The 27,259-nt window shown below is 42.1% G+C and overlaps 1 protein-coding gene across 1 annotated transcript; it reads right to left on the bottom strand.

Annotated features, from left to right (window-relative positions):
* OPN5 (opsin 5) lies at positions 1–27,259 on the bottom strand. The gene is made up of 6 exons (XM_007451911.1): positions 27,130–27,259; positions 23,193–23,312; positions 19,640–19,810; positions 15,981–16,315; positions 4,244–4,485; positions 1–64 (listed from the first exon to the last, which is right to left on the bottom strand). Exons 1-6 carry the CDS (start codon positions 27,257–27,259, stop codon positions 1–3), a joined length of 1,062 nt encoding a protein of 353 aa, XP_007451973.1.

Genomic DNA, 27,259 nt, shown 5'->3' with positions numbered 1-27,259 from the left:
TCATACCTCTTGATGGATTTCCAGCACAGCAGAAGACTTCCTGACTGTGGTTACAGTGTGCAGCCTGGATATAGGAGAAGAAAGATGCAATTTAATATATATATATATAATACACTGTATATGTACATACACACACAGATATATACACAAAGATACATATGTATAGCGTGTCAAACTTGAGTACCATGAAGATTATATGCACAAAACTTGAATTAGAAAGAGATGGAAAATAATAATTCAATTTAGAATATTCAAAGTCAAGAAATTCCTTGGGCAGAGCTTTCCAAAAACAAGCCACTGGTTTAGAGCACATTTCCTGTGCCCTAGTGAGTTTCCTGTCCTCTAGGACAAAATTCTCTGCACACAAACCTCCCACTCAGTTGGGCGCTGTGATTCACCCAACTAATGTGGTCAGAGGAGGCTTGATTACAAGCAATGCCAGAGTCTGGGGCTTTGTTCTTCTTTGTTCTTTATCTTTACTAAAATACTAGGAATGTGGAATGCCTCAGGCCTTCACTGTGCACCACCAGCTCTTTTGAACATTTCTATTCCACCTAAGATTGGCCTTGCATCTGAAGTCTGGGTCACCTGTCACTGGTGATGGGTGGCCTCACTGGTCTCTAGGTAGGTGGGGTAAAAGGCCTATGACTCCACGTGCAGCAATGTCAATGTCTTCCTTTCCCAGACTCTGGTTCACTGGCTTTCAACCATGGCTGTGTATGTGAATCATCTGGGAGAGATAACCGACAAAACAACCGATGCTCAGGCCTAATCCAGACCAATTAAATCCAAATTTCTGCAGATGGGGTCCAGAGAGCGGTATTTTTTCAAATTTCCCTGCGTGTCTCTAATACACAGCCAGGGTGCAGAAACACTGTTTGCAAAATATGGGAGACTACTTCTGGATACTATAGTGTAGTGAATAATAAAACTTCAAAAAGGGCTCTTGGCCACATTGTTTTCCTTCAGTTCATCAGCTTCTACCAAAATCTCAGGGGACTCAATTCAAGGGGGGAAAAATGAGTTACCTTTCAATGAACCGTTAAAGTTACTCAAAATTTATTTCAACAATCTCATATTCAAACACATTAGCTTTTTTATTTGAATTCAAACTATTTCCCAAGAGAGTCTCCCATTATGAGTAGTACATTACAGAGCTCAGAAAATGAAAGACCAAGGATAAAATGAATCCAGTTTAATTCAATTGAATTGTTCTGGTAGTACATTAACCGCTCTGGACTGGCTTCCTATGACTACACTTCACTCTATGGACCTCCACATTACCTATTTTCTTCGCTTTTTGATAGCAACAAAGATAAATACGGTTCTTCTTGTTTGTCTGTCTTCTTTGGAAAGCTAAAAAGGAAACTCTGGTGGCCACTGCTCAGCCTTCTGGCTCTCCCCCAAAATAGATCCTTCTAGAATCTGCAACTCATCACACCTTTTCAACATTTCTTCTCTGAAGATGTTTCAACCTCTAGAATCCAAGGCCTCCACCCTGCTTCATCACCACCGCCTGCTTTTTCCACCAAAAGCTGAAACTCTGGAGTAAGGAAGCAGCCCTTGCTTTCCTTAGGCAAACCAATTGCTCTGTTTCATATAAATGGCGAATCGGATCAGGTGAACCGAATTGTCCCTTGCCTGGCTGATTTTTCCAAAGCTTTGTGGCCCTAAGTCATTTTTTTCCACATAATTTTTTTTTCTCTTTTTATTGTGGAGTGTTGAATATTTACGTGCTACTCACACTTGTGAGCAAATATACAGAACACAGAGACAGTCTGAAGCAAAATTATGAGGTGAGTGAAATTTGCCTTCAGTCATTCCTGTCAAATTCCCATCTCCTTCAGATGAAAAAGTGCCTCACTATTTTCTCCCGCAGCTGTTCCATTACAAGTGTTCTCCCTACCAGAAAGAAAGCTTTCAGGGATGTGGTGCTCAGTCTGTTAAAGAGAAAACCCCATGCTGCAGGTTTTAAAGTGCCTTTCTTTCCCCCTAATTCTTCCTTCTTACTCTTTGCTACCTTGATTGCCTGTCCTTTTTAATAATGATTCCAATATTCCCCAGGCCTGAGGTAAGTATCTGTTTCTTTAGAGTAGAAGAAGCAATTACTTCATCATGGGACTGGCTTGGGATGTGAGAGGGCCAGGTTTTAGGGTTTTTTGGGTATTTTTTTGCGTTACGCGGGCCTCTCACTGTTGTGGCCTCTCCCGCTGCGGAGCACAGGCTCCGGACGCGCAGGCCCAGCGGCCATGGCTCACGGGCCCAGCCGCCCCGCGGTATGTGGGATCTTCCCGGACCGGGGCACGAGCCCGTGTCCCCTGCAGCGGCAGGTGGCCTCTCAACCACTGCGCCACCAGGGAAGCCCCATAATAGAGTATTAGTAGCTGATAAGGGCAAAGTGTTATTACGTCCAAAATAGATGCATTTTAGCATTTGAATTTAACGAGTCAATTCAACAGAGATGGTAATAACCACCAACAATGTGGAAAAAAGAACACTAACAGTTGTCGCCTAGCCCTTTTCACCTGGGCATTTTGTGTAATTATTACAGCTTGGAAGATGGGCTTTGCCCTCAGCTCATCCCAATCCTAGGCTCTGCGTGGTTCACTTTCCCAAAGATATAGAGCTACTGTAAACAGCAAAATCGACCTTAAACGCTGGTCTCCTACCTCTAAGTTGTGTGTTTCTTCCCCTGGACCACAGCAACAACGACAGCACTACCTTTCGTTTTGTGCCTGTTTTATCTTTTTTTTTTTTTTTTTTTTTTTTTTTTTGCTGCTGTACCGACATGCTGAGGAAACTCAAGGTCGAAAGATTTGTCACTTGCCCGAGCACGGTGAAAGAACAAGGTCAAAACCCACATCTTCTCTCACTTCGGAGTGGCATGGACTTATATATACTACCAAACGTAAAATAGCTAGCTAGTGGGAAGCAGCCGCATAGCACAGGGAGATCAGCTCTGTACTTTGTGACCACCTAGAGGGGTGGGACAGGGAGGGTGGGAGGGAGACGCAAGAGGGAGGAGATATGGGGATGTATGTGTATGTGTAGCTGACTCACTTTGTTATACAGCAGAAACTAACACACCATTGTAAAGCAATTATACTCCAATAAAGACGTAAAAAAAAACCCCACATCTTCTCATAGTTGGTTCTACCTATTCCTCTGTTCCCTACTTACTCAGGGAAAATAGCACTGAAAAATATCTAGACTTCAAGTGAGTAAGGATTAAGGGGCCGTTCATTACCCCTCACCTCAGACCAGGAACTTGCTGCCTGTTCCACATTCTACTAAGACTGTCCCTGAGCAGATACAGAACACGACCAATCACCCTCCACTCTTGACTCACCCTGAGGCTTTCGGGTCTTTAGGAAAAATGGCGCTGGATCCCCAAACTCACTTGTTCATTGTGTAGCAGAAGATGTAAAACAGGACATCAAAATCACAAAATGTGGGGGAAGGAAGTATAAAAATGTAAATCTTTTTATTCTGTTTAATTTTTTATTATCCTATGACAGGGATCTTTTCAGAAAATGGGATAATTAAAAGCAACACAGTAGTCATAGCATAAAATGGTAATAAGTGCTAATATTAAAACTGTAGATCTTTTAGAATGTGTTTGAACTCGAATGAATATCAGTTTAAAGCAAGTAGATATAGTTAAGGGTCAACATGCTTGAGTTTTGAAACCCAACAGACCTTCACCTTGCTTGAACCTCCATTTCCTCATCTGACAAAGAGAAGAAATAATACAGGTCTTGCTGTGAAAATAAAGAAACTGGCAGAGAGTAAAAACGTCATCTCCCCTTCTCCCCTTCCTTTGCCTGTCCAAATCCTATATCTTAGCTAATGGTAGAAATGTCCCAAACAAGAGAATCTTTTCTGTTGTGAAAACTTAATTTTGGATCAATGCCATGTGACACAGTAACTCTTGGAGTGAAGTGGATTGGGTTCCACACAAGAGTGATACAGGGTGGATGCTCAAATGGTCATGGCTCCGTATCTTGGCTGCTCTACAATAAAAAGCAGAATCACTTTTCCCACCCTCTACTCCTGTTGTCCAACTCCTATATATCTGATTACTTGATTTCAGGAATTCTGGTGAACAGAAAGTAAAGTCCTCCTAGCACTAATCCTAAGTGATGAGCTCTAACCCTAAGAAGGCAGCATTCCCAGTGGCTTGAACCCCACGGGATTCTGAAACAGAGAGGGTATCATTCATTTGCAGCTTCAGAAATTTTACCTGAAGTCTTCCAAAGATTTCTTCTTGGTGGCTTTCAAACCACCAGTTTGGCAACAGGCAAATTTGTAATCGATGACCTGGTAAATGATGGGGTTGTACAGTGCTGCTGATTTTGCCAGGAGGGTTGGCACCACGGAGAGTTGTATGGGGATGGAGTCTGGCCTTCCAAAAGCTGACCACACGGAGACCACTGCGTAAGGAATCCAGGCGATCAGGAAGCCAGCACAAATCAACATCGCTACCTGGTAAGGGAAAGCGACAGAGAACAAAATCGAGGCACTTGGTGGAAACGATGGGTGTGGGGCAGAGGAGCAGGCAGCCTATTTACACCCAAGAAAGTCTGTCTATCATGTGTTCATTTATCTTGCCAGTAGGAATCATTTCATATGGATCTCTGAGATGCTCAGCCAGAAGAAGTTATGACAATTCTTATCCCATTCACCACATCTTATCCATTCTCCACTCCAGAATTTGAATGTACCCAAAGACCCGAAGTTTAACCCTATAAAAGGTGTCAGATTGTGCCTACGTGGAGCAGGAAAATCATGCTAAAAAGGATATCTGTGAGCCAGAAATTTCCAGACTTCTCAACCCACATTCACTTAAAAACTAGATGGAGAATATGTACACCTTGATGAAATTTTAAATCACCCTCATTTGCCTCAGGAAACTTAGAAACTCTGCCTTTGTTTGAAACTCTAATAGGAAGTTTCTTCAGAGATTTCTATGAAATGTAATTTCCTTTGGCTCAAGTTTTTCTCAAGTTTGAGGCTCAGATGGTGGAAATTCACTAGCTACAAAGCAAAAGAGAGTCATCGAGCTTGAACGAAAGTGACACAGTTGTATAAAACAAGACTTTTCCAGAAAGTGCTTTTCTCTCTCACCAAATTATATTTACCTTTAGAAGCCTCTTAACTTTCAGACCAAAGAATAGTTAGAGATAGGGTTTAAAGCACCCTGACTAGTTTCTCACCATCTGCCATTCAGTCTCTTTAAGAATGTAGTCTGGGACTTCCCTGGTGGCACAGTGGTTAAGAATCCACCTGCCAAGGCAGGGGACACGGGTTTGAGCCCTGGTCCGGGAAGATCCCACATGCTGCAGAGCAACTAAACCTGTGCACCACAACTACTGAGCCCATGTGCCACAACTACTGAGCCCGTGTGCCACAACGACTGAGCCTGCATGCCACAACTACTGAAGCCCATGTGCCTAGAGCCTGTGCTCCACAACAAGAGAAGCCACCGCAGTGAGAAGCCCGCGCACTGCAACGAAGAGTAGCCCCCGCTCGCCACAACTAGAGAGAGCCCGCGCGCAGCAACAAAGACCCAAGGCAGCCAAAAATAAATAAATAAATAAATAAAAATTTTAAAAAAGAATGTAGTCTGATCCTATAGATTATCCCACTTGAATTCAACAAATCTTTTTTTTAGCAAGTGCTTTGCGTGAGACACAGTGTAAGTGCTCTGGAGACACCCGCACACCTTCGTGCCTGGGTTGTATCCCTCTAGAGCACCAACAACTTCGTGACAAAGCTGAATATGGTTTAAGTGCCAGCTCAGAGGAAGACAAAATTACATGCTATGGAGCAAAGTAAGAACAGTCTCATGAGGAATGTGGCATATAACCTACACGGTGGCAAATGGAAATAAAGGCAAGTGAGACCAGCACAAGCAAAGGTAAAGGCAGGTATGTGTGAGGTTTGTATAGGAACTAGTAAGCAATTCACTTTGATGTATGAGAAAGCAACCAAGGGAGACGAGCCTGGAAAGCAAGATAACATCCACGTATTCAGGGTTCTGTATAACATATTACTGAGCTTGCCCTTAATTCCATATGCCTGAAAGCACCAGTAGGTTTTTGAGCAGGAGACATATGAGAGCCACGTTTAGGAAGATTAACCTGTAAAATAAAATGCAGCTGGGAAAAATCGGAGGCAGAAAAGTCATTGTTTATTCATTCAACCAGCAAGCGTGATTGAGCATCTCCTACGAGTTTGTGTTGAGGATAAAAGAATGAACAAAGCAGACACAATGCCGGCACACCTAGACTTTCCATTCTGAGCAGGTTTGTTTAGGCGACTGTATGAACAAGAAACAAGAGGGGTCTTAATTAGAGTACTGAGATTTGCAAAGGAAGTCCAAGCTTCCGGTTTTCTTTTAAATGCGAGCTATTTTAAGCCCCGGTTGAGAGAGAGTGAACTAACTTCAAAGCATCCTTAATACCATTATCTACTAGATTATTCTTTCAGTAAGATAAATAATGAAACTGTATTCAAATTTGCCCTCTGTGTGATGAAGATCTGGTGGTGTTTGTTTGTATTTATTTTCCTCTTCCCAGTATACCTTCGGCCTTAGCATTGCCAGCAACCCTTCTGCCCTGTATACTCTTTTATGGAGTTGGCATCTCAGGAATCACGAGAGCCAAGCCTGACCAGAGGGCTGCATGCCCCTGGCTACAATCCTAGGAGCAGGGTTGGACACATGACTAGAACAAGCATAGTCAGACCCACCCTGGGATTTTATAAGGCAGTTTTAGGAAAAGTCAGCCTTCCTTTTGAGTCACCTAAAGGCCTGGAGGCTGAGAGGCTGGAGATATCTGAGGCCAGGAGCCACTTCCTTTCACAGCCCCCATCCCCTAATTTAAGAAGTAAAATGTAAAATAACAGCCCCCAGCATCAAGGTCAGCTGGTGTGGAGGATGAGGAATGAGACACCAAATATTTTATTAATAGTAGTTAAAGCAACAATAGTTGCACATACTTTATTGTTTTTGAAATTCAATTGGAATAGTTTTGCCCATAACAAAGTCATTTGTGTGCATGTGCATTTCAATATGCTTTTGTGGGAGCAGAGCTATTGCATGCAGGAAATGGTCCATACCCCTCAGTCTACTTGATCTGTGGAACAGCCTGCCAGCAGGGTGTGCTTGCCCTGGGAACCCCATATATGTGGGCTGTGTCAAGAAGGAAGCATGAGAAATCTACCTGAAAGTCTCAGATTCTAAAGTTCTACCCCAAAAGTTCAAGGATCATCTTTAAATATTAACTGTAGCAGAGAAAAAGCTCAACAGTAACCATTTTGCTCCATTTTGCAAATAGAGAATCTAAATCCCAAAGAGGTGAATCAAATGAGCCCAGATCTCCTGCATGTCCCGAGTTAGGGTCCTGAGCTAAAATTCTCACCTGTGCTCAGCAGTTATAGAGGGGAGGCCTGATGCACACATGCAGCTCTCCTGCTTACTTGCCTTTCCATCTTTCTGCAGAAGCTTACCCAGGAGAAACAGCATTTGGTTTGGTCTGTGTGACTTTTGTTTGTAAATGGAGTGGATGCCTCAAAGCTCACAGTGAGGGTCGTATTTTTTTCTAAATCCTCAAATAAACAATAACGATATAAATAAAGCTTGCTCTCGCAGATGTCTGGGAGCTTAACATAGCTCCATCCTTTCTCCTTTGGTGAGTCATAAGATGATTTCACAGTATCTCAAAAGCTGTTTTCTGTGTTGCTGCCAAAGTCATTGACAAAAAATAGATTAGCACTTAGTCCATAATATTTTCTACGTTTTACATATTTTCTCTTTTTATGGGAGTGTATAATGGGGAACACTAAGGGCTTAAAACATTTGCATTTTGTTATCCTTTTTAAAAGGACAGAAGAGAATTAAAATATACCGAGGTTTTTAAATACATAGCAAATGAATCTGAGTGGTTTTTCTGGGATTAGAATAAAGCTAAATACTTCAAATTGAATGACTAGAAATCAAGTTTAAAGCAGAAAGAGGGATAAAAGCTTAGATCTCAAAGTACTGCATAATGTTACTTATGTTTTTGAAGTGAATACAAAGTTAATATGAGGCACAGTCATTTTCTACAAGCTTCTCATGTTAAAGTCCACAAAATATTAAACTTTGAAATATTAAAGCTATTTTTAAGAGAGGCTACAAAACTTTGCAAAACTTTCATGTGACATTCAGTTTTCCCAGAACTTTCTGCTCAAGTTGGAGCACGTTTAATCTTCCCATCACTCTGTCCTTCACTTTCCACATTTCTAAGTGTGTCCTCATTTCCATTTTCCAAAATTTCTCTCCCAGACATCCTTAAACCAATTCTAATACAGGCACCTGTACCCATCAATTTCTTCTAAGTTGTTTATTTTTTTAATTGCTTCATTTTTATCACTGTCTTTTGGTTCACTGGAAAAGGAATAAAACTTCAAATTCTTAAACTAGACAGTTTTTGTGGGAGGAAATTCACAGAATACGTGTTCAGCTTGTACAAAAGAATCACACATCTGCAACCCTGCTGATTTTTAAAATATCTTGCTGCAGAGGACCAAGAAACACTGGTACGTTTCAGCTACACGGTTCAAGCTGGCATCAAGCGTCACGTAAGCAATACTGCCCACAATGGATCAATTCCAGTGAATTAACCAATTAAAGCAAGAATAGAATAGGGAGCTATTCTATAAGGTGCTGCCTCTGGGCCCAAAATACATCTGAACCATTACAGCAGAGAAGTTTTCCAAAAGGGGAAGTCCTATCTCGTCTGTGTGCAGAGACAGCGTGGAATAGTAGGGAAGTCTGACATGGAGATATTCAGATTTGGATTCCAATCTTGCTTCAGTTCCACTGACCACTGTAAGGGAGACAGAATCTCTCTCTAAGATCTGCCCCTTCAGTTCCTTCCACCAGGCTCCTTTGCCCGGATATAAGTAAGACTTCAGCCAACATTTGAAACCGCCCGCTACCTTGGATAATGAAATAGATAAGGAGAGGACTGGATGTGGAAGTGAAGGCTTAAAATCAGAGCCAAAGAGATGGAATAAATTCCCCACCAATGACGAGGCTGAATCACACTCCAGAACCAGCTAGACTACTGATAACAAAGATATTTCAGTGGCTGGGATGAGATAAGGTCACAAGGAGAGAGATCACCACATCTGGGCATTGAGAGACAGGGCCCCGCCTGCCTACAGAGAGCGTACATTTGGCAGGAACACAGGCAGGATCAGATTTGGTTTTTCTCTTTTGGCTCTAGCCAGCAAGTATATGGATTTGTTCCCAACTAGAGGGGAAAACAGTAATAAAAGATGGCAATGCAATGATAAACGCCAATTGTAAGACTACGACCCTCCACGTGAGGGCAGCCTGTCATTGAGGGATGCTGCCAGTGACAAGGAGGAAGGTGGGGAGCTGGACAGCTGTGACCTACCTTCCTCGGCCCTCTGTTTCCTCATCTATATAGAAACAGGGGTAGCGATATTTCGCTTTCACACCACCTTTAAGAAATTAAGTAATGCGACAACTCCAAACACGTCTAGTTTGAGTTTCCTCCTTCCTTCTATTTTACCAGCAGAATGACAACAAAGGCTAATTGTCTCAGACCCACCTTCATACACTGATGAAAAAATTTCTGAGAGCTTTGGTGCCCTGGTTGTGATCCGACTAGGAAATATTAATTTGTATATATATATTTTAAAAAGGAGTAGGGACCTCCCTGGTGGCACAGTGGTTAAGAACCTGCCTGCCAATGCAGGGGACATGGGTTTGAGCCCTGGTCGGGGAAGATCCTACATGCCAAGGAGCGACTAAGCCCGTGCGCCACAACCACTGAGCCTGCACTCTAGAGCCTGCATGCCACAGCTACTGAGCCGGAGAGCCACAACTACTGAAGCCCACGCGCCTAGAGCCCGTGCCCCACAACAAGAGAAGCCACTGCAATGAGAAGCCTGCGCACCGCAACGAAGACCCAACGCAGCCAAAATATAAATTAAAAAACATTTTTTTAAAGGAGTGGAAGAAAGAGAAGAATTCTACACTTCCCAGTTGCAGTTTTCTCAAATCTTAAAATACCACTACTCCATAAACAAGCGAAAGCTGTGATTGGAAGGAGAGGCTGCAAATTAGGTCATGTCACTCTATGCATCTGTGTTTTGAGTTGTAAGCAACAGAAATGGACTTTAGCTGAGTGAGACAGAAAAGGAATGCACTGGTTAGGACAGAGCATCACTGGGAATGCTCAACTGAGAATTGGGGCCAAGCAGACAGAAATGATACCCAAAAACTATGACCTGAACCGGTTCTGATACACAAACTCCTGCTGCTGTAGCCGTGTCCTTGGGAGCAATCTCCCTGCCCTTCACCAGGTGTCACTAGTTTCTGAGACAGGCTACCATAGCTGGAGCCTAGGGTCATAGCTGCACTCTAGCCACAAGGGAATCTTGGAAAATCAATAACTTGTCTTTGCGTATCTTTTAAGTCAAGAGGCCATCTTTGCACAGAAATATTGTTTCTCCCCTGCTGCTCCCCAGCAAGACACAAAATGTTGACAATTTCTCAACATGGAAATTTCAGACCCGGAAAGGGTTTCAGCCACTGTCAGCCAAAACAAATAACAAATGTCAGCTTTGTGAGATTTCTCAGTGGGCAAGTGGCAAAACTGGCGCTGAACTTTGAAATTCTTTCCTTCAACAAATATATCTGTATATGTTTGAGGCATTGTATTAGGTTCTGGGGACACAAAGTGAACAGAAAGATATGGTTATTACCCCTGTGGGCCTTATTGACTAGTGGTAAAGACAGACATGGAACAAATAGTCACAGAAGTAAGTAGGTAATTGTAAATTAACTAAAAACTGTGACAGGTTCTACAAGGCAAATGTAAAAGCGGCAATGAAACATTTTAATAGGAGGACTTGAATTCAATTTGGAGAACGCTTCTCTGGAAAGTAACATTGAAGCTAAGAACAAGTAAGAAGAACCAGAGGAAAGCAATTACTAAATTGGTTCAAGATGCAGGGGACGCGGGTTCGTGCCCCGGTCCGGGAAGATTCCACATGCCGCGGAGCGGCTGGGCCCGTGAGCCATGGCCGCTGAGCCTGCGCGTCCGGAGCCTGTGCTCCGCAACGGGAGAGGCCACAACAGTGAGAGGCCCGCGTACCGCGAAAAAAAAAAAAAAAAAAAGAATACAGTTCTGCTTTCCCACTAACTGCCCTCAGAGTCCCCATGGGGGTTCTCTGAATCTGAACCCCCAGTGATAAGTAACATTCAATGAGCGATGCTGGAGGAAGGAAGCAGAGGTTTACGTTGATCAGTTTTAAAAAGACTTCACAATCAATGTGAAAGAACAAAGCAAAACAAAATGCCTCTGTAGGTATAAAACGGACAGAGGGCCTCAAGCTGGGGGTCAAGGGACCAGTTAACACTGATCAAGGTGATTAAGTTAACATAGTATATTCAATTATGTGTCATCCCAGCAATCCTGATTAAGCATCTAGCAGGTGTTGGGCCCTGGGGAGCCAGAGCAAACAGCATTTGCCCTCATCCAGCTACTATCTTGCAAAAAGAGCCACAAAGATGTGTCATTCAGAAAAGTGGATATGCCAAGTGTTCTGGTGGCCCATAGCAGAGGGACTTCAACAAAGCAGGAGGGATTGGGAAGGTTTCCTGGTAGAAATAAGAGAAATAAAGAGAAACCCAGGTGTCCACAGGATCTGGATACTAACTATAGGCCTGGGACATAGCTCACACATAGGTGAGCTATGTGTGCTGAATGAATAAATATGAACTACCAATATGCACAGCATAGTAGTATACGGAAAAATTAATTGAAACTTCTGGTATTTCCTTCCTGTTACTCCACCTTCCCCCTCATCATAGCAGCAGCAAGAGTGTCCACTGCGTTGGTATGAAGGTTTTCACAAGCAGAAATGCCGAAGAAGACAGACATTCATTTCTCAGCTTCTGAGTTTCAAAATAGAAACTCTAAACTTACAAGAGAGGAAAGAGTTGAAATAGAGGGTTTCGAGTGTGACAAAAATGATTTTTGAGTATCTGCAGCCAGAGATGTGCAAGACTAGAGGCATTAAGTGTACAGTGTGGACAAGTTAAAGGGACGTACGTGGATACAAGAGCCCACAGTGCGTCAAGGGCCTACAGCCCAAAGGCAAGGGAAGACATCAGAGGAGCTGGTAACTGACCTTGAGAAGCTGTCCTGAAAATACTCCACTGAACCAAGCACAGGGGGCCAGGGAAGGGGTTGGGGGAGCAATAGACTCTCAATGCATCTGCACAAGCTGACAGCTTGTGCCTCACTTCCCAGGGTGCCAGCCAAGGTCTTGACACCCACCCAATGGGTTGCCAAAGAAGGATGGGGAAGTACCTGGAATTTCCAGTGAGCCTAAAGAGGCCTTACAGCTGAAACGAGAAAGATGCAAGCGACCCATGACAATGGATGCCTGAGGCCAGAGGAAACTCTTAACTCTCTCAGCAATGCTAGGGTCAGTAAATGACAACAACCAAACCAGATGCCCCCACCCACCGCCCCGTGGAGTTATAAAGACCTCCCTGAACTTACACAGAGCCTAGGAAGAGGAGGAAAACCCAGTTCAACTGAATTTATCCTGATTGTGTAATGTTGTTTGTTTTACAAGCTCAAATGCCGGCATAAAAATGAGATTATACTGAGTCATAGGAATACAAAGAGAAAGGGTTTTTTCTTTCCTTTTTTTTTGGTTTCTGTAGGGTTTTTTTTTGCTTTTGCACACCTCTGCAATTTCTGTAGTCTGTGAAATTTCAGCCTGCTATAAAAGTCTAGCAAAACCATTTTTTAATTAATTAGAAGGAAATTACAATGTGGAGAAAGGTTTATAGCTGGAACATCAATTTTTAAGTTGACGAGGTCAGACTGGCAAAATGCAGGCCCAGATAATAACCTACCTAGAAATAATTAGAGTACACAAAGAAATGAATTATTTTGATCCCATAATCCAATGAGGTGGCCTTTAATAAGCTTTTAGACCAGGACATTCTGAAGATCAGAAGCATCAGATGAACAAGCAAAGTGCCAATCCTGAGAGGTAGTTGAATGGAGGACAAGGCTTCTAAGACTATGAAAAGGCCTGTGAAGGTTTTTCTACTTATTTTTACTCACTACAAAAAAAATCAAAATTAAATAGTAATTGAAAATAGTTTAAATTTAGAACAGAATGTGCCACAATAGAAAGTTCTGTTTATTTTTCAACGTAGGTTGAGTTTTGACTTAAATATTTTGCACAAATGTCAATAATGAGAAGCATTGTATGTTTAGGTTATTTTAATATAGGTTTTATATATACAAATGAAGTCAAGATGTAACATATAATATAGATATCATATATCATATAATGAGAATACATGTTAGAAGACATATATAAAGTAAAATCATACACATATATGCCTACACTTTTCCTTTAACATTGCTTTGGTTAATCTGGTCTGGGTGAGCCTGACTATTTGGTCTACACAGCACAGGGCAAGGAGAATGATAACACACCAAGTTTGGGATTGACATATACACGCTACTATATTTAAAATAGATAACCAACAAGGACTTACTGTATAGCACAGGGGACTCTGCTCAAAACTCTATAATCTGAATGGGAAAAGAATTTGAAAAAGAATAGATACATTTATACGTATAACTGAATCACTTTGCTCTATACCTGAAACGAACACAACATTGTTAATCAACTATACCCCAATATAAAATAAAAATTTTTAATGAAAACAAACAAAACTCCACGCATCAATGTCATATGCTGAGCTTCCCCGTGTATGTATAACGCGCTTTAGAAGCTCGTAGTAACGAGCTGCCCACCCTCAAGAATACACGAAGAACCAGATGCTAGGGTATTGGTAAAAGCCGGCTGTGAGTGGGCTGAGTTGAGGAATTCAACTAACAGGAGGGAGGATCATGAGTGATTGCCTCAGAGAAATGGGAGAAGGGCCTCATGGGTAGGAGGACCCAGACTCACTGCTTAAGACCAGCCGAGCGTCTCAAGGCCAGTAACCTTGGGGGATGGGAAGAGGAGAGGACATCATATGACATCTCGGCAGCTTCACGGCATGCCACGCTACAGGACTGCAACTGAGATCACATACCCATGTGACAGACATCACGTGGTTCCCTGGGCATATTTCCACGAACACTGAACACAAACACTTTTAGCTCAGTTGCATTCACCTAGTTCCTAGAACAGGACTTGGTACCGAATAGGATCTGGATGAAATGGAAACCACATTTAACTTGGATTAATTTATTTGCATTAGCTTGTTTTTTTTTTTTGGCGCGGTACGCAGGCCTCTCACTGTTGCGGCCTCTCCCGTTGCGGAGCACAGGCTCAGGACGCGCAGGCTCAGCGGCCATGGCTCACGGGCCCAGCCGCTCCGCGGCATGTGGGATCTTCCCGGACCGGGGCACGAACCCGTGTCCCCTGCATCGGCAGGCGGACTCTCAAGCACTGCGCCACCAGGGAAGCCCTATTAGCTTGTTTTTTACATCACAGACAGGAGCTAAAGGAAGAGCTAGAAATGAAGAACTTAATTCATGATCCTGAGTTTATGGAAATATTTTTCCTACATAACAGCCAATTGTAAGCTAGAAGTTGATCATGATTCCTGATGCTGCATATTTGTCCAGGTAGAACGGCTCCATTTTTAGGTGATCAGTATAGATTTAGAGTGATGAAAACTTCAAACTTTCTTCTACTCAAATGTGGAGTTTAGGGAGTAAAGGAACCAGAACCTCTAGCTCTCACTGTGCAACAAAGAGGTCCTTGCACAACATCTAAAAATCTGAAATTTGGAGAGAAAACTATTACTAGGACAAAAGTCCTGACTTAGTAGGTAGCCACCTGTGTTCTGGAGGGAACTGTGTTACTCCTGGTCCCTAAGGCCGGTGGTCTCCAGGGTAGGCTGTGAGGATACCTGAAGGTGGATATCAGTCAACATGATGGATTGGGACACCAGAAGAATGATTAGAACTTCAATCTACATTTATTTTTATCTTTTAAATATAAGATGGAAACTAGGGGGTGCTAATATTAAAACCTCAGTTTGAGAGTATGTGCTGAAAAATATTTCCTCGATATAAGGGTGAAACGTGATGGGAGTGTAAAGACCACTGCCTTAGCCCTTACCAGAACTCCTAAAAGTTAGAAGAGACATGAGGAATTATGATTTCTTTAACATCATCCATGCAGCCGATGACAGGATAACATGTTTATCTCATTGAATCCCCACCACGACCCAGAGAGATAGATGTTACTATCCCTGTTACACAAGTGAGGAAGCAGAGATTCAAAGTTAAGTATCTATTTCTGGGTCCCAAACCTGGCAAGTGTCGGTGATAGAATCCAAACTCTCATCTGTTTTCAAACTGTCCGCTCGTTTCCTTACACCACAATATCTCAAGAGCCGCCAACTCTGAGACTAGCATTTGCCAAGGGACTCAATGCTGCAGAAATTGCTCTTGTGTGAAGATGGGTTTCCCATAGGAAAGCAGACATGGTAAGCTCTTACTCTGTTAATGTCCCTAATCGTGCCCATCAAAGTCCATACAGGACAGTAAATACTGTGAGGCATTCTACGAATCATAAAAGTTATTATTCTTATTAGTGAAATAATTTTAAGAAGCAATGATATCCTATTCAATAGAAAGAAAAAGCCGCCAGTAGATCCATTGTATAAATTTGGTAGATATTAGACGTGTGTGTGTGTGTGTGTGTGTGTGTGTGTAAATAAGAGGGAGATAGAGACAGAGGGAAGAGATACTACAAAGGTTTAAATAAATCGTAACAAAGTTCATAAGGACATAAACAGTGGACATTCGAAGTTCTCCCGGTCTCCAACGTTCTCTATCCTCTTTGCCCTATGAAGTTTTAATTGATTAGAAAACACGTTTGTGAGTTATGAGTGCAGTTACCTTGGTCAGTTTCACTTCCAGCACATGGCTGCTAGGGATCCGACTGTCAAAATGAGCTATTTCTTTGGAGGAAGACTTAACCTTAGCAACGATCTTCACATAGGAGAACACGGTCACAGCCGTTGGGAGCAAGAGGCAGAAGAAGAGGATGTTCAGGATGAAAATCTGGCCCCCTACTGAGGCCTGGGCCAACCACCAGTCCAGGGTGCACGAGGTTCCGAAGGGCTCAGGTGCGTAGTCCCCCAGACCTACCAAGGGCATGGTGGTCCAGAAGGAGGCATAGGCCCAGATGACGGCCAGGCAGATGTAGGCGTGCTTTCTTTTCAGCCAAACCCCTGGAGGTGGAAGAATAGCATTAGCAGGGTGTAATCGACCCTCCGCCCAGATACCTCCCTTCCATAGGTCAAATTCCACATCCAAAGAGCTAATCCATTGGATTCTGGGAGAAGTGGTCAGTAACCAAAGCCGGCAGGAGAGTAGGGTGGAGGGAAGAGAGTTCCAGAGCTTGGGCCCTTTCTTCCAAGAGAATAAAACTGGAAGTGATTTCACAGGGAAGGTTTTCTCTAGGCATCTGGGAGCCTTGGGAGGGGGAAGTGACAAAAGCTGGGGAGAGGTGGCAGTAAAAAAGATGAGAGGATGCTGAAGACAGTGGAAGATCTTGGGAAAACATCCGGAATGACCTTTGAGATCCTATCCAGGACAAGAGGCCAACTGGTAGAATATAAAGATGGAGCCCAAAAAAGCACGTGTTAAGGGTTTATCTAAGGTAGAGTCCTTTGCGGGAGAAGTGATAAGACACTGCCCGTATCTTTAAAATACGTTTCTTCCTAAAAGCTCGTGTGCCTCTCACCTAAGCACTCGTGGGGTGGGTGTTGGTGCCACGGTCATGACTGTGTGGGGTGACGTTATGGGGTGACCCCACTGGGTGAGAGCAGATTTTGAATCTTCCAATGTTATTAATACGACAGTCACATTCACACAGCCATAGATGGAGAAGTGGGGAATCTAGGTAGATCATATCATGTTCTGCAAAAGAAATTCTGTGAAAATATTTCCAGTAAAACAACAACAAAAAAAATGAGCTCTGTGTTTCAGCACTAGTTTCCATTCGCCGAAAGAGAATTCCAAGAGGCAGAAACAGTGCAGTCATTTAAGGAAAGCTGTAAAGCGCTAGTGATCATTTGCAAAAGTTCAATACAACCACCTAAGACAGGTCAGCCTGATCTAGGGCTTCAGCCTGCAGGGGAAATTACCTCCATACCAGTTATTGCCTGAAACCCAAAGGGCCAGAGAAGTAACCCCTAACTGCCTTGCTTTTTGGTAGCAGAGAAGAAATATCAAAACATGCTTAATAAGAGCCAAACGATTTCTTCAGCACAGACTCAAGGCCTGCCTCTGTTTAGTGTCATGTGAGGTCTGGGAAATCACAAGGGCCTAATGCTCCTCATTTCTAGTATTTGATCCTCTTCATGTAACCTTTCCAGACGTCAGTGTTCTTATCAGTAAAATGGAGAAAATAAAGATATACTGCTTACAGATTTTGGTACGGGTGAAATGAACAATGCCAGGCCTCCTTTGCAAACTATGAAGAACTGCACTAACACGAGTATTTACTCCTGTGTTTGTCTTATTTGGCGCTAAGAAGAAATATAACAGATTGTTTCCTTTGTCTCTATTTTTTCAAACATACGGTGCCATAAAATGCAAATTTCACGGACCCACCAGATAGGGGTAACAGTTACGTAGCCACAATATCTGTCAGCTCTCAGTTATCCATTATAATGGAGAAGACACTGGCACAAATAATTATATATATTTATAGGAATGTGCATAGGCATACGTAGAAGCATTTATGGTTAGGGTTACTTAGTGAGGTGTTTTATACTTACATTCGGTTATGGTGAAAGGCTGTCAAGTACAGGAGGGAGTAGATTAGTAGATTGGTTCTGTGATGCTCCAGCAGTCAGAACTAGGACCAATGGGTGGAGGTTACTGGGAGGCAGTTTTGTCTTAATATAAGGAATAACATTGTAACAATGAGAGCAGACCAATCAGAGAATGGGCTGCCTTGTGCAGTAGTAAGCTCCCCGTCACTGGTCACTGGAATTATTCAAGAAGAGGCCAAGTGGCTGTCTGTCAGGGATGCCTTAAAACAGTTTATCACATTACATGGGAAAAAGGTCTACATGTCCCCAAGCGACCTTCTAATTCCAGCATTCCAAGACACTGTGTGGAGTGTTTAATTGTGCGACAAATCAAATGATGAAACTAGACTATCGAGAATCAACCTTCGAAGAAGCTGGAAAAAATATATAGTTCCCATAGGAATTATGCCCTGCAATGATTCTGGGGATGGGCGGCACCATCTCTTTAATCGACCCAAAGCCTAAAGTCAGGAGAATATTTAAAAAGCAGAGACATCGAGGTTTAGTATTCCTCAAATATTCTCAGGAAATTGAACTTTTGCTTTTTTGTCTGTAAAATCTATATTTAAAATCTATTTTGATATGACCAAAAATAAGTTTATAGAAAAATATTGAATCTGAAATCATCCAGAATAGTTATAATTGTATTTTTTGTATTTTATTGGAATTTTTGATTCAAGCTATTTCTATTGCAAGTTTTAAGCTGTTTAGAAAAAGAGATGCAAATTTTTTTTTAAAGGTGAGCCTGGATGGTGCAGACATTGGGCCATGACCCTACCCCTGCCCTGCCCCCCTGCATGTTTTTTTTTTTGTTTTTTTGTTTTAAATTTAGGACCGTAAACTTTTAAAATATAAAGAGAAATTCCACCCCATTGAGACTGTCACATCAACTTGATCCTTCCCATTTCAGGCTCCGAGCCATAGTCTGTCCCCATGGTCACAACAATCAAGCTGATCGAGATTAACAAAACAAAGCAACTGTGGTGGGAACCAATATTATTCCCTGGTTACACCTGGTTCTCAGTATTAAATTTAAGGGGCCCAAATCCTTCTCTTTTGGGTTCGGTAGATTTCCAGAGCCCCAAGAAGCCAAAGTACAGAAAGTTTATTTTTCACGTGTAGAATCGTTTTATCGTTAAAGAAAAATCTTTAGCGTCTGAAAATTTATCGCTGGCTCACCCCTGGCCAGTTCTCTTAGCTACTCATGTTTCTACCTACCAAGACCACAAAAAGAATGTTGGGCGGTATTTCTGTATGTGTGTCCTTTCCTGCAGGCACGGCCCTCCAACCTGGAGGAGAATTCTGCTTCTCTGCAGTCACAGGGATCCTGAGTGCTAAAGGACAACCAGAAACATCTTTCCATATAATTATATTTACTACTTGGGGAACCAGCTAAACATCTTGGACCCAACATCCTTTCAATGTATAAAAATGCATTCTTTTGCTTGTATGGCATAACACGGTAAAAAGCTTACACACTTTAGACAGAAAAATGATACTTTTAGAAGCATCATAGCCAAACACCAGACATTCCTATAAAAGTAGTATTTAAAGAAACCTACATTGACACAGGTTCAAGTCTTTAAACACAGGTTAGAACAAGATAAGCTATAAGTAGAAATACTCCTGGTCTCTGAGGTTATTCATAATCCTTATTACCTCTGGGTAAAACATGTACCGCTTTGACAATCCACCTAGGTTTGACTCTCAGGGAACAGAAACCTTCCTACTTACCATACGATAAATAGCAGATTTTCAAGTACCGGTCCAGGCTGACAGCAGTCATGGTGATAAGACTTCCACAGCCGAAGAAAAATCCAGCCCATCCGTACCAGCGGCAGCCAATCCAGCCAAACACCCAGCGGTGACAGAAGCAAGAGATGATGGTGAACGGTTTGCCTACAACTAGAGTGCCAAGCGACTTGTCAAGGGAAGCTCCCTTCAGTTAAAATTTACCTTGCCTACCTCAACTCGCTGTTGAGTTTTATCCCATGCAGACAACAGAGAGCTCTTTTCGGAAATGTTAGGTCCAGTTTGTTTACAGCCAGACCCAGATTTCTGGGATTTAAACTATTTATTCCTTCAGGCTTCATCAGTTCATTTTGTTTGTCTGTTTTTTTACTTTCTAGAAAGTAATCTACTTTAATTCATGCCCTGCACCCGCCTTATCCAGCTGTGCATTCAATCTTCCCCCTCTCTGAGGGAAATGGCTGAGGAAGCTTTCCAAAATCTGTATCTGATCCATCTATCCACAGAGGGTTCCCCAACCTTAATGCATTAGAAGAACCAAGTAACTGACATTGGCAGCCTGCAGGTGCCAGCCTGCCCCACCCCTCCCAGGTGTGCCCCATACCTGGTACACTGTTAGTTCAGTCAATTAACACATATTTATTGGGTGCTTTTCTAAGTTAGACATACATCGCCTCTAGTGGTCTACACAGCTGGTCTCATACTCCAACTGGCTAGACTGGGCACCCTCATATCAGAGCTTCCCAGTCCTATTGGGTCTACACCCCACTGTCAGTGAGGAAACCCAGTGTAAAATAATTAGTTTTTTGTTTAAAAAATGAACTATTTAGTGCCCATTATGCAACAAGGTGCCAGAGGACAAAGTGGAGATTAAGATTAACAGATTCATTTTTAATAGATAGAGGGGGCGTCATGATGAGTTCTGGGAAGAAAAATGAAGCAGAGGAAGGAAATAGACAGAAATGGTTGTTTTATATCAGGAGATCAGGGAAGACCTCTCTGCGCATGTGATGTTTAGGTAGATGCTAAATCAGTGGTTGAGGACTCGAGCAAACATCTAGAGGGAAAATATTCAGGGCAGGGGAGACAGCAAACTCAGAGCTTCAATTGAGTGTCTGCTGGGTGGGTGCTAAAGACAGCAAAAAAGACAATTGAATGTGACTCTGATGGAGTAAAATTTGTGTCTGTTGTGCCAGGGATCCATCAGCAAAAGGTATTTTAGGCTTCTTTCTGGAGTGGAGCTTTTGATGAACCTATGGGATGTCATCTAGAACCTTCGGGATGCCAAAGGGTTTTGATGAACCTCTTGGAAAGGTCTCTCCCTCCTCCACTAGGTAGAATGGTTCTAAACCCAGCTGCACATTAAAATCACTGGAGGAGTTTTGTTTTGTTTTGATTTGCTTTGCTTTGCTTAATTTTAAATATCAGTGTCCAGAGCTCCAACCCCCAGATAATCTGATTTAATTTATCTGGATTTAATTTACCTGACTTCATTTATCTGGCTGGGCCATCACAATATATTGTTTTTAGCTCCCCAGGTGATTCTAATACGTATACATGATTGAGAGCCATTGATATTTAAACAATAAATATTAGTTGTATAGATGAAATACATCTGGTCTCTAGGATGTGTTTCTTCAGGGTGCTTATAATGGAATATAGTGAAGCAAGAAAAAAAATTTAAAAGACATAAAAATTTTTAAGGTTTATTGGAAGGAAAAAATGTATTTAAGAGATAACCAGAGGTTGCAAAAAATGATCTGAGTTGATCAGAGAAAACTAACCCATGGCAGCAAATGCTTTCTGGTGAATTTACTCTAAAGATATATACAGAGTAATGAGGTGGTTTACGCAATTCTGCAGCAGACTTGCTTAGTTGAAAGCATTTTCAATGTATCTGACCAATTAAGGACATTTTTATTCAAGCCTAGTCTAATCCAGCCTTAAGCATCAGTCGGCTATAAGCGAAGGACGTGACTGAAATGGCAGGTTTCATTCAAGCACTTTACGTTCAGTACCAGTGAGAGAACCACAAGGGGGCAGCATGTTGAGCTGACCGGAGAGCCATCATTCATGTTGCGACACCGCCATCGCGTGGCCAAAATGAGAATGGCAGTCACTTTGCAGCCTCGCAAATTCTCTGAGGCGTCTCGCGACTATTTTCACAGAAAGGGCCGGATATGGCACTTTCCTCTTAATGTGTATTTCCCCAAAGAGGTCATGATATTTCAGTCTGTACATACTGAGTAAAGTCTTCTCAAATAACCAAGATCATCCAAACTCAGTGAGAGGGCAGTACATCCATTGCTGTGTAATAAACAGTGACTCAGTAAGTAGACACATCACCAAGACTTGTTTTCAGAGATTGGCAGTGGCAGAAATATCCACTTATGAAGAGAGAAACAAATACCGGGAAACATTTTAGAAGGGATGCTTTGGATGAGACCCTGCGAGAAGATTTCCAGTGGCAGAAATATCCACTTATGAAGAGAGAAACAAATACCGGGAAACATTTTAGAAGGGATGCTCTGGATGAGACCCTGCTAGAAGATTTCCAGTGGAAAGACGAGTTGATGTGTGCTATTCAAACTCAATTTCCCTAATTCTAGTAACTTAAAACCCATACGCTGTGTAGCAGAAAGCGGGGATCCAGAGGCATATTTGAGTGTATCTAGGCAACCCTGGAATTTTATAGGTGAATGTAAAGGGAAGTGACCGATCCAAAATTGTTCATATTTGTGAAAATGAATTACAGTTAAAGAGAAATTGTATTCCAATTCCTCCTTGCTGGGTTACCAGAGAGGCCAAAGAAGCAAGAAATAAACCAGTGGTTCAAAATTTTTGGCTGCACAATAGATTTACCTGGAAATTCTAATTTTAAATAACCTGATGCCCAGGTAACATTCTCAACTAATTAAAAGCAAAATTTCTGGGTATGAAACCCAGCCGTGAGGTGTTTTGGTTTTGGTTTTGGTTTCGGTTTTAAGTTCCCCAAGTGACTTTTTTGTGCAGCCAAGGTCAAGAACCACTGAACTAGAAGCTTCCTATACTTGCAGTCAGTCCCTAAGCCACACTTAAATATGTCATTACAAGGGCAACCCTTCCCCCTTCCTTGGCTCACCTTTCTGACCCATCATTTACCCTTAAGACCTTACCCCCTTGATGTTTATTTTAACAGATTTCCCTAAGGGAGTGAGGGATGTAACAGAGCTCAAAACAGTGATCTAAATCCTGTCTGTAAGTTTCTGTTTTCTGAATCATTTAGCCCACTATACTGTGAGGTATCCAAAGTCTCATGTGTCATTTCAAATTGTATCCTCAGCATCTAACATGCCCGGCACATGGAATGGACTCCATCTATGTTAAATGGATGATCTCTTTAGCCAAACAACACTCTGCTGACTTGCCACAAACACTGTAAAGATGATTTGTGAAAGAAGGAGCAAAAGAAGCTGGGGGTAGGGTGATCTGTGAGCCAGTGAGGACTTTATAACGGGGCATTCAAACCCCCAAAGAAGGAATGGCATGGCTGCGTTACCTGAAATCCCCAGATCACAGATTGCTAAATTGATAGTCATTATTTCCGCAGGTTTCAGCTTCTTTTTTCGTCTAGAAGACATATAAAGGACATACCCATTTCCAAATGTGGACAGAATCCCTACAATGAAAAATATAAATTTCCATCGTTAAAACTAGGATTTAGAGCTCACTCAGATACGAAACACTTCTCAATTTCAAAAAATGGACACCATAGATTTAGAGGGTAGCAAGAGGATTCTAAATAAAAATCTAAGTTAAGAAGATGAAATAAAAAGCATGAGTTGTGAGTGACAGGCGAGGGATGGTTTACCTCCAAAGGGATAGGAGTCAGGGATTGTCAAACGGCACTTACCCAGAAAAAGAACCACTAATTTCCCAGTGAAGCTCAGTAGGGTGTGGGAATCCCCATGGTCAGTTCTTGGACTAATCCCCAGGATGCAGCATCTCCTCAGCCATTTTTAGAGTATTAGCTTTATAGAACTCCTCCCCTCTAATGAGAAGGGTTAACCCCTTGGCTATCGATAACTTCTGAAGACGAAGTGACCCAAACCAAATGAGGTGCTTTCACTCTTCTTGTGGACTCCTCAGGGGGAACCAGCATTCAGGAGAAGCAGAGGCCAGATTAGGCTGGCATGACCCCCTGCAAGGACAGGGTCATCTCCTGGAGACACATCCAGGACTTTTTTTGCATCCTGAGGACATGGACGCTGGATATCTGCCACTGCTACTGGACTCGGTATGAAGGGGAGGTGGGTGACAATTGATAACGTGGACTCTCCCACTCCCACCAAAGGGAGAGAAAGTGGCCGTCAACCCACCAACCTACCAACAATGATATAAATGTGTTCCCACTTTTATATATCCTTGTATTAATGACTGGCTTTGACATTACAATGATACTGTTCAAAAGTTCTTACAAACCCAGTTTAAATCCAAAAAGACCCAATCCCTACTGACTTTAGTTAAGAAAAGAATACACCTACTTCCATAGCTTAACATGTAGAGTAGATTTCTTCAGGAATTCTTGCTTCATAGTGTAGCTGTGTATAAATGAGAATCTGGTACAGCTGCCTTTAGTAGTAAGGAATAAGGAGAGCATTAACAGGAGAAACCCAGATTTTTCTATCTTAACTTCTACTCCTCCACCACAATTCATTTGGGGGGGGGGGCAAGGCGGGGAAAAATGTGTGTTTCAGCTGATGGTATGAAACCACCAGGCGCTAACTGCATTGTGCTCTTAGGAAATTCTGAATCCCAGGAGTCAGTGCTGCCTCGTGGTCTATTAAAATCTCTTTAGCTTTCTTAAGACAGAGGAGGAAAAAAATAGAAGAGGTGATGGAGATTCTAAACCAACTAAAATGAAACCCGTGTCGCATTAAAGGAAACCAGCTAACAAGGCACACTGGGAAACTAAAATGTGAAAACATGGCTAGAAAAATTATAAACACATGCCTTCCACTTCGTATCCAAAAAGATGAAAAAAAACAGTAACTATGCATATGCATTTGACACACAAAGCTCACTTAAACGTCCTTTGTCTTTTTACTTCTCTTTTGAGAATATTGATTTTCTTATTTTTCCTTTCTTAAATTATCTTTACTAATGATTCATAAGGCTTCACCCAGTGCCCAAAGCTTATCAAAAAATAGTCAACTCTCTGTGAGCTGCATGCTGATTATTCCCACAGGCAATCTCCCGTGGGGGAGCATGAGGAGAATGCAAACTTATTTTTAATGAGAGTTGAAGGGAAAGAAGGTAAAAGCTAAAGTGAGGGTGACATTTTTTGATGACCAAAATCCTGACTCTTTCTAGGAATACAAAAAAATTTAAACCTCGTATATAGACCGTTAACGAACTACGTATTTCTAGTAAAAGAGTAGAGGACGGAAATGGGTCTCTAGTTTATTTCTCCTCTATTCCAAACTCACATTATCATTTCATCTGCCAGTTTTCCCTAAGACTTCTAGTATTTAACAAAGCTCACCAAGAATATCATTCCACTCTGGTTCCTTAAAAGGAATCTGGGCACATCCCCAGGAGGGAGGGAACCAGACACAGCACCGAGCCCAAGACTGGGTGGAGGATGAGTCCAGCCCCCACCAGCTGACCCTGGCCTCATCCTGAACGAACGACTGCTCTGGAACATACATTTGGCCCCACCCCCGACTCCCTGAGTGATCTGAGGCTCCCTTTGTTCCGGGACTCTTTTCGGACCCCTTTATCTGATGCCTCTTCAGCACTTCCATTTGTAGATTTTCCTTCCACCCCTTAATCGTCCTCCCTATTTTGTGGCATCTGGAGAAAGCTGTCAGGTTAGAGATGCTACTTTGTAATTCATTCCTTGCAACTGATTGTGACAAATTCAATTTATAAGATGTCTATTTTTCTGTCTTTTCTGATCATTGAAAGTACTTATGTTTAATAAAAATTCAATGTGGATTTTACTACCAGGTAGTCCCTGTGCGGGGAGAGAGTAGTTTGCCCATTTTGTTCACTTCTGTATTCCCAGCAACTTAAACAGTGGCAAAAAATAGGCACTCTATATAAATTTGTGTTTGAAAGGACATGGACGTCCATTGATAAGAAAAAGAATTTAAATCAGTACCACAATAACTCATAACAAAGCCAAGGACCCAGGGAATCCCTCTGCAGTGGAATTTCTGATTCAATTTCATGGATTCCTTTTGCCTCAAGCACTGACCATAGAGGGGTCTCCAGACTTTTCTAATGAGTTTGGCTAATTTCAGGAGGTTAAATGAAAGTCTTAGCCCGTAATAAGTAGATGAGAAAGAGAGAGAGAGAGAGAAGGAGGGGGAGAGAAAGAAAGAAGGAGAGAGAGAAAGCTTGACCCAACAACTGAAAAGATTAAAGGCAGACACACCTAAAGACATAACCCACCTGCACACTGGTTACCCAAATTTAAAACAACGATTTTCAATGTAAGAAAAGTACTGTGGTTGAATCTAATTACCTAGACTAGTGCTGTCCAATAGAAATGTCATGGAAACCAGAAATGTGAGCCACATGTGTATTTAAATTTTTTCTGGTCGTCATATTAAACAAAGTAAAAGTATTACTAAATTAATTTTGAGAATATATTTATTTAACCTAATAGGCCCCAAATGTTATAGGTTAGACATGTAGTCGATTGTTTAAAATTATTATTGAGCTATTTTACATGATTTTTTCTGGTCCTGTGTTTTCAGTATCTGGTGTCTATTTATACTACAGCACATCTCAATTTGGAAAAGTCACAGTTCAAGGACTCAGGAGCCACACGTGGCCACCACATTGGATACCAGAGTCTGGAAGCAGATGTACCATGCTGTGGATCAGGCAGAAAAACTTTTGACCCTGAACTGACTTCCGTTTATTATTCATACATTTTTTTCAACTCTCATCAAAATCACTCAGTGATGCTATCACCGTGGGACCTGACTTTAGGTGAAGTAAACACAGTGTATCCATCCTGACTACAGCATTGGGACAGAGTTCTCTCCACTGTGAAAAGCAGAGGCTTAACTAGATGAGTTCTAAGGCCCATTCTGAGACTATACTCTTATCCTTATATCAAAAGTATTTTTCAAAAAGTAAAAGCATTCTATTTAAATAAGAGCTCATGATCATTAATTTTGTCATTCGGTAGACAAGCCTACTATCAAAGCAACCAAAATGAAATATAGCCTCAAGATAAATTATTTTGCTGTAAAACTTCTTTGGATTATCAAGGGCATATTTACCCCTAATAATAAAGATAATAGAGTCGTTTCTATGAAACATGTATGAACTCTGTAATGCCACCCCTTCTTCCTGCTTCCTCCCGCTCTCCATCTCAAAATATCCACTCAAGTGTTGGAATCTTTGTGCAAAATTAACATAGCAGCCCATGAATTTTCTAGATGCAGCCTTTGCACTGAAAAGGCAAGGAAACTTACCAATGATTGTTAAGTAAAAGCCAGCCACTAAATCCGCCTCCCAGGAAAGTTTGGAAGCAAAGGGATCCCCCTCCCGAAGGTAGTACGGCAGGCGCTCATCCAGGGCCGGAGCCGTGTGGTTCAAAGCCAT

This window comes from Lipotes vexillifer, unplaced genomic scaffold (assembly GCF_000442215.2).
Source record: "Lipotes vexillifer unplaced genomic scaffold, Lipotes_vexillifer_v1.1 scaffold147, whole genome shotgun sequence".
Taxonomy (NCBI): domain Eukaryota; kingdom Metazoa; phylum Chordata; class Mammalia; order Artiodactyla; family Lipotidae; genus Lipotes; species Lipotes vexillifer.
This window is presented reverse-complemented; position numbering and strand designations above follow the sequence as displayed.

Excerpts from the sequence above, each read along its gene's own strand:
- OPN5 (XM_007451911.1), bottom strand. The coding sequence starts at position 27,259 with ATGGCTTTGAACCACACGGCTCCGGCCCTGGATGAGCGCCTGCCGTAC. Across the intron at positions 16,316-19,639 it reads AATCTGCTATTTATCGTATG|GGGTTTGGCTGAAAAGAAAG; the intron begins GTAAGTAGGAAG and ends TTCCACCTCCAG. Across the intron at positions 4,486-15,980 it reads TGGAAGTGAAACTGACCAAG|GTAGCGATGTTGATTTGTGC; the intron begins GTAACTGCACTC and ends TTCCCTTACCAG.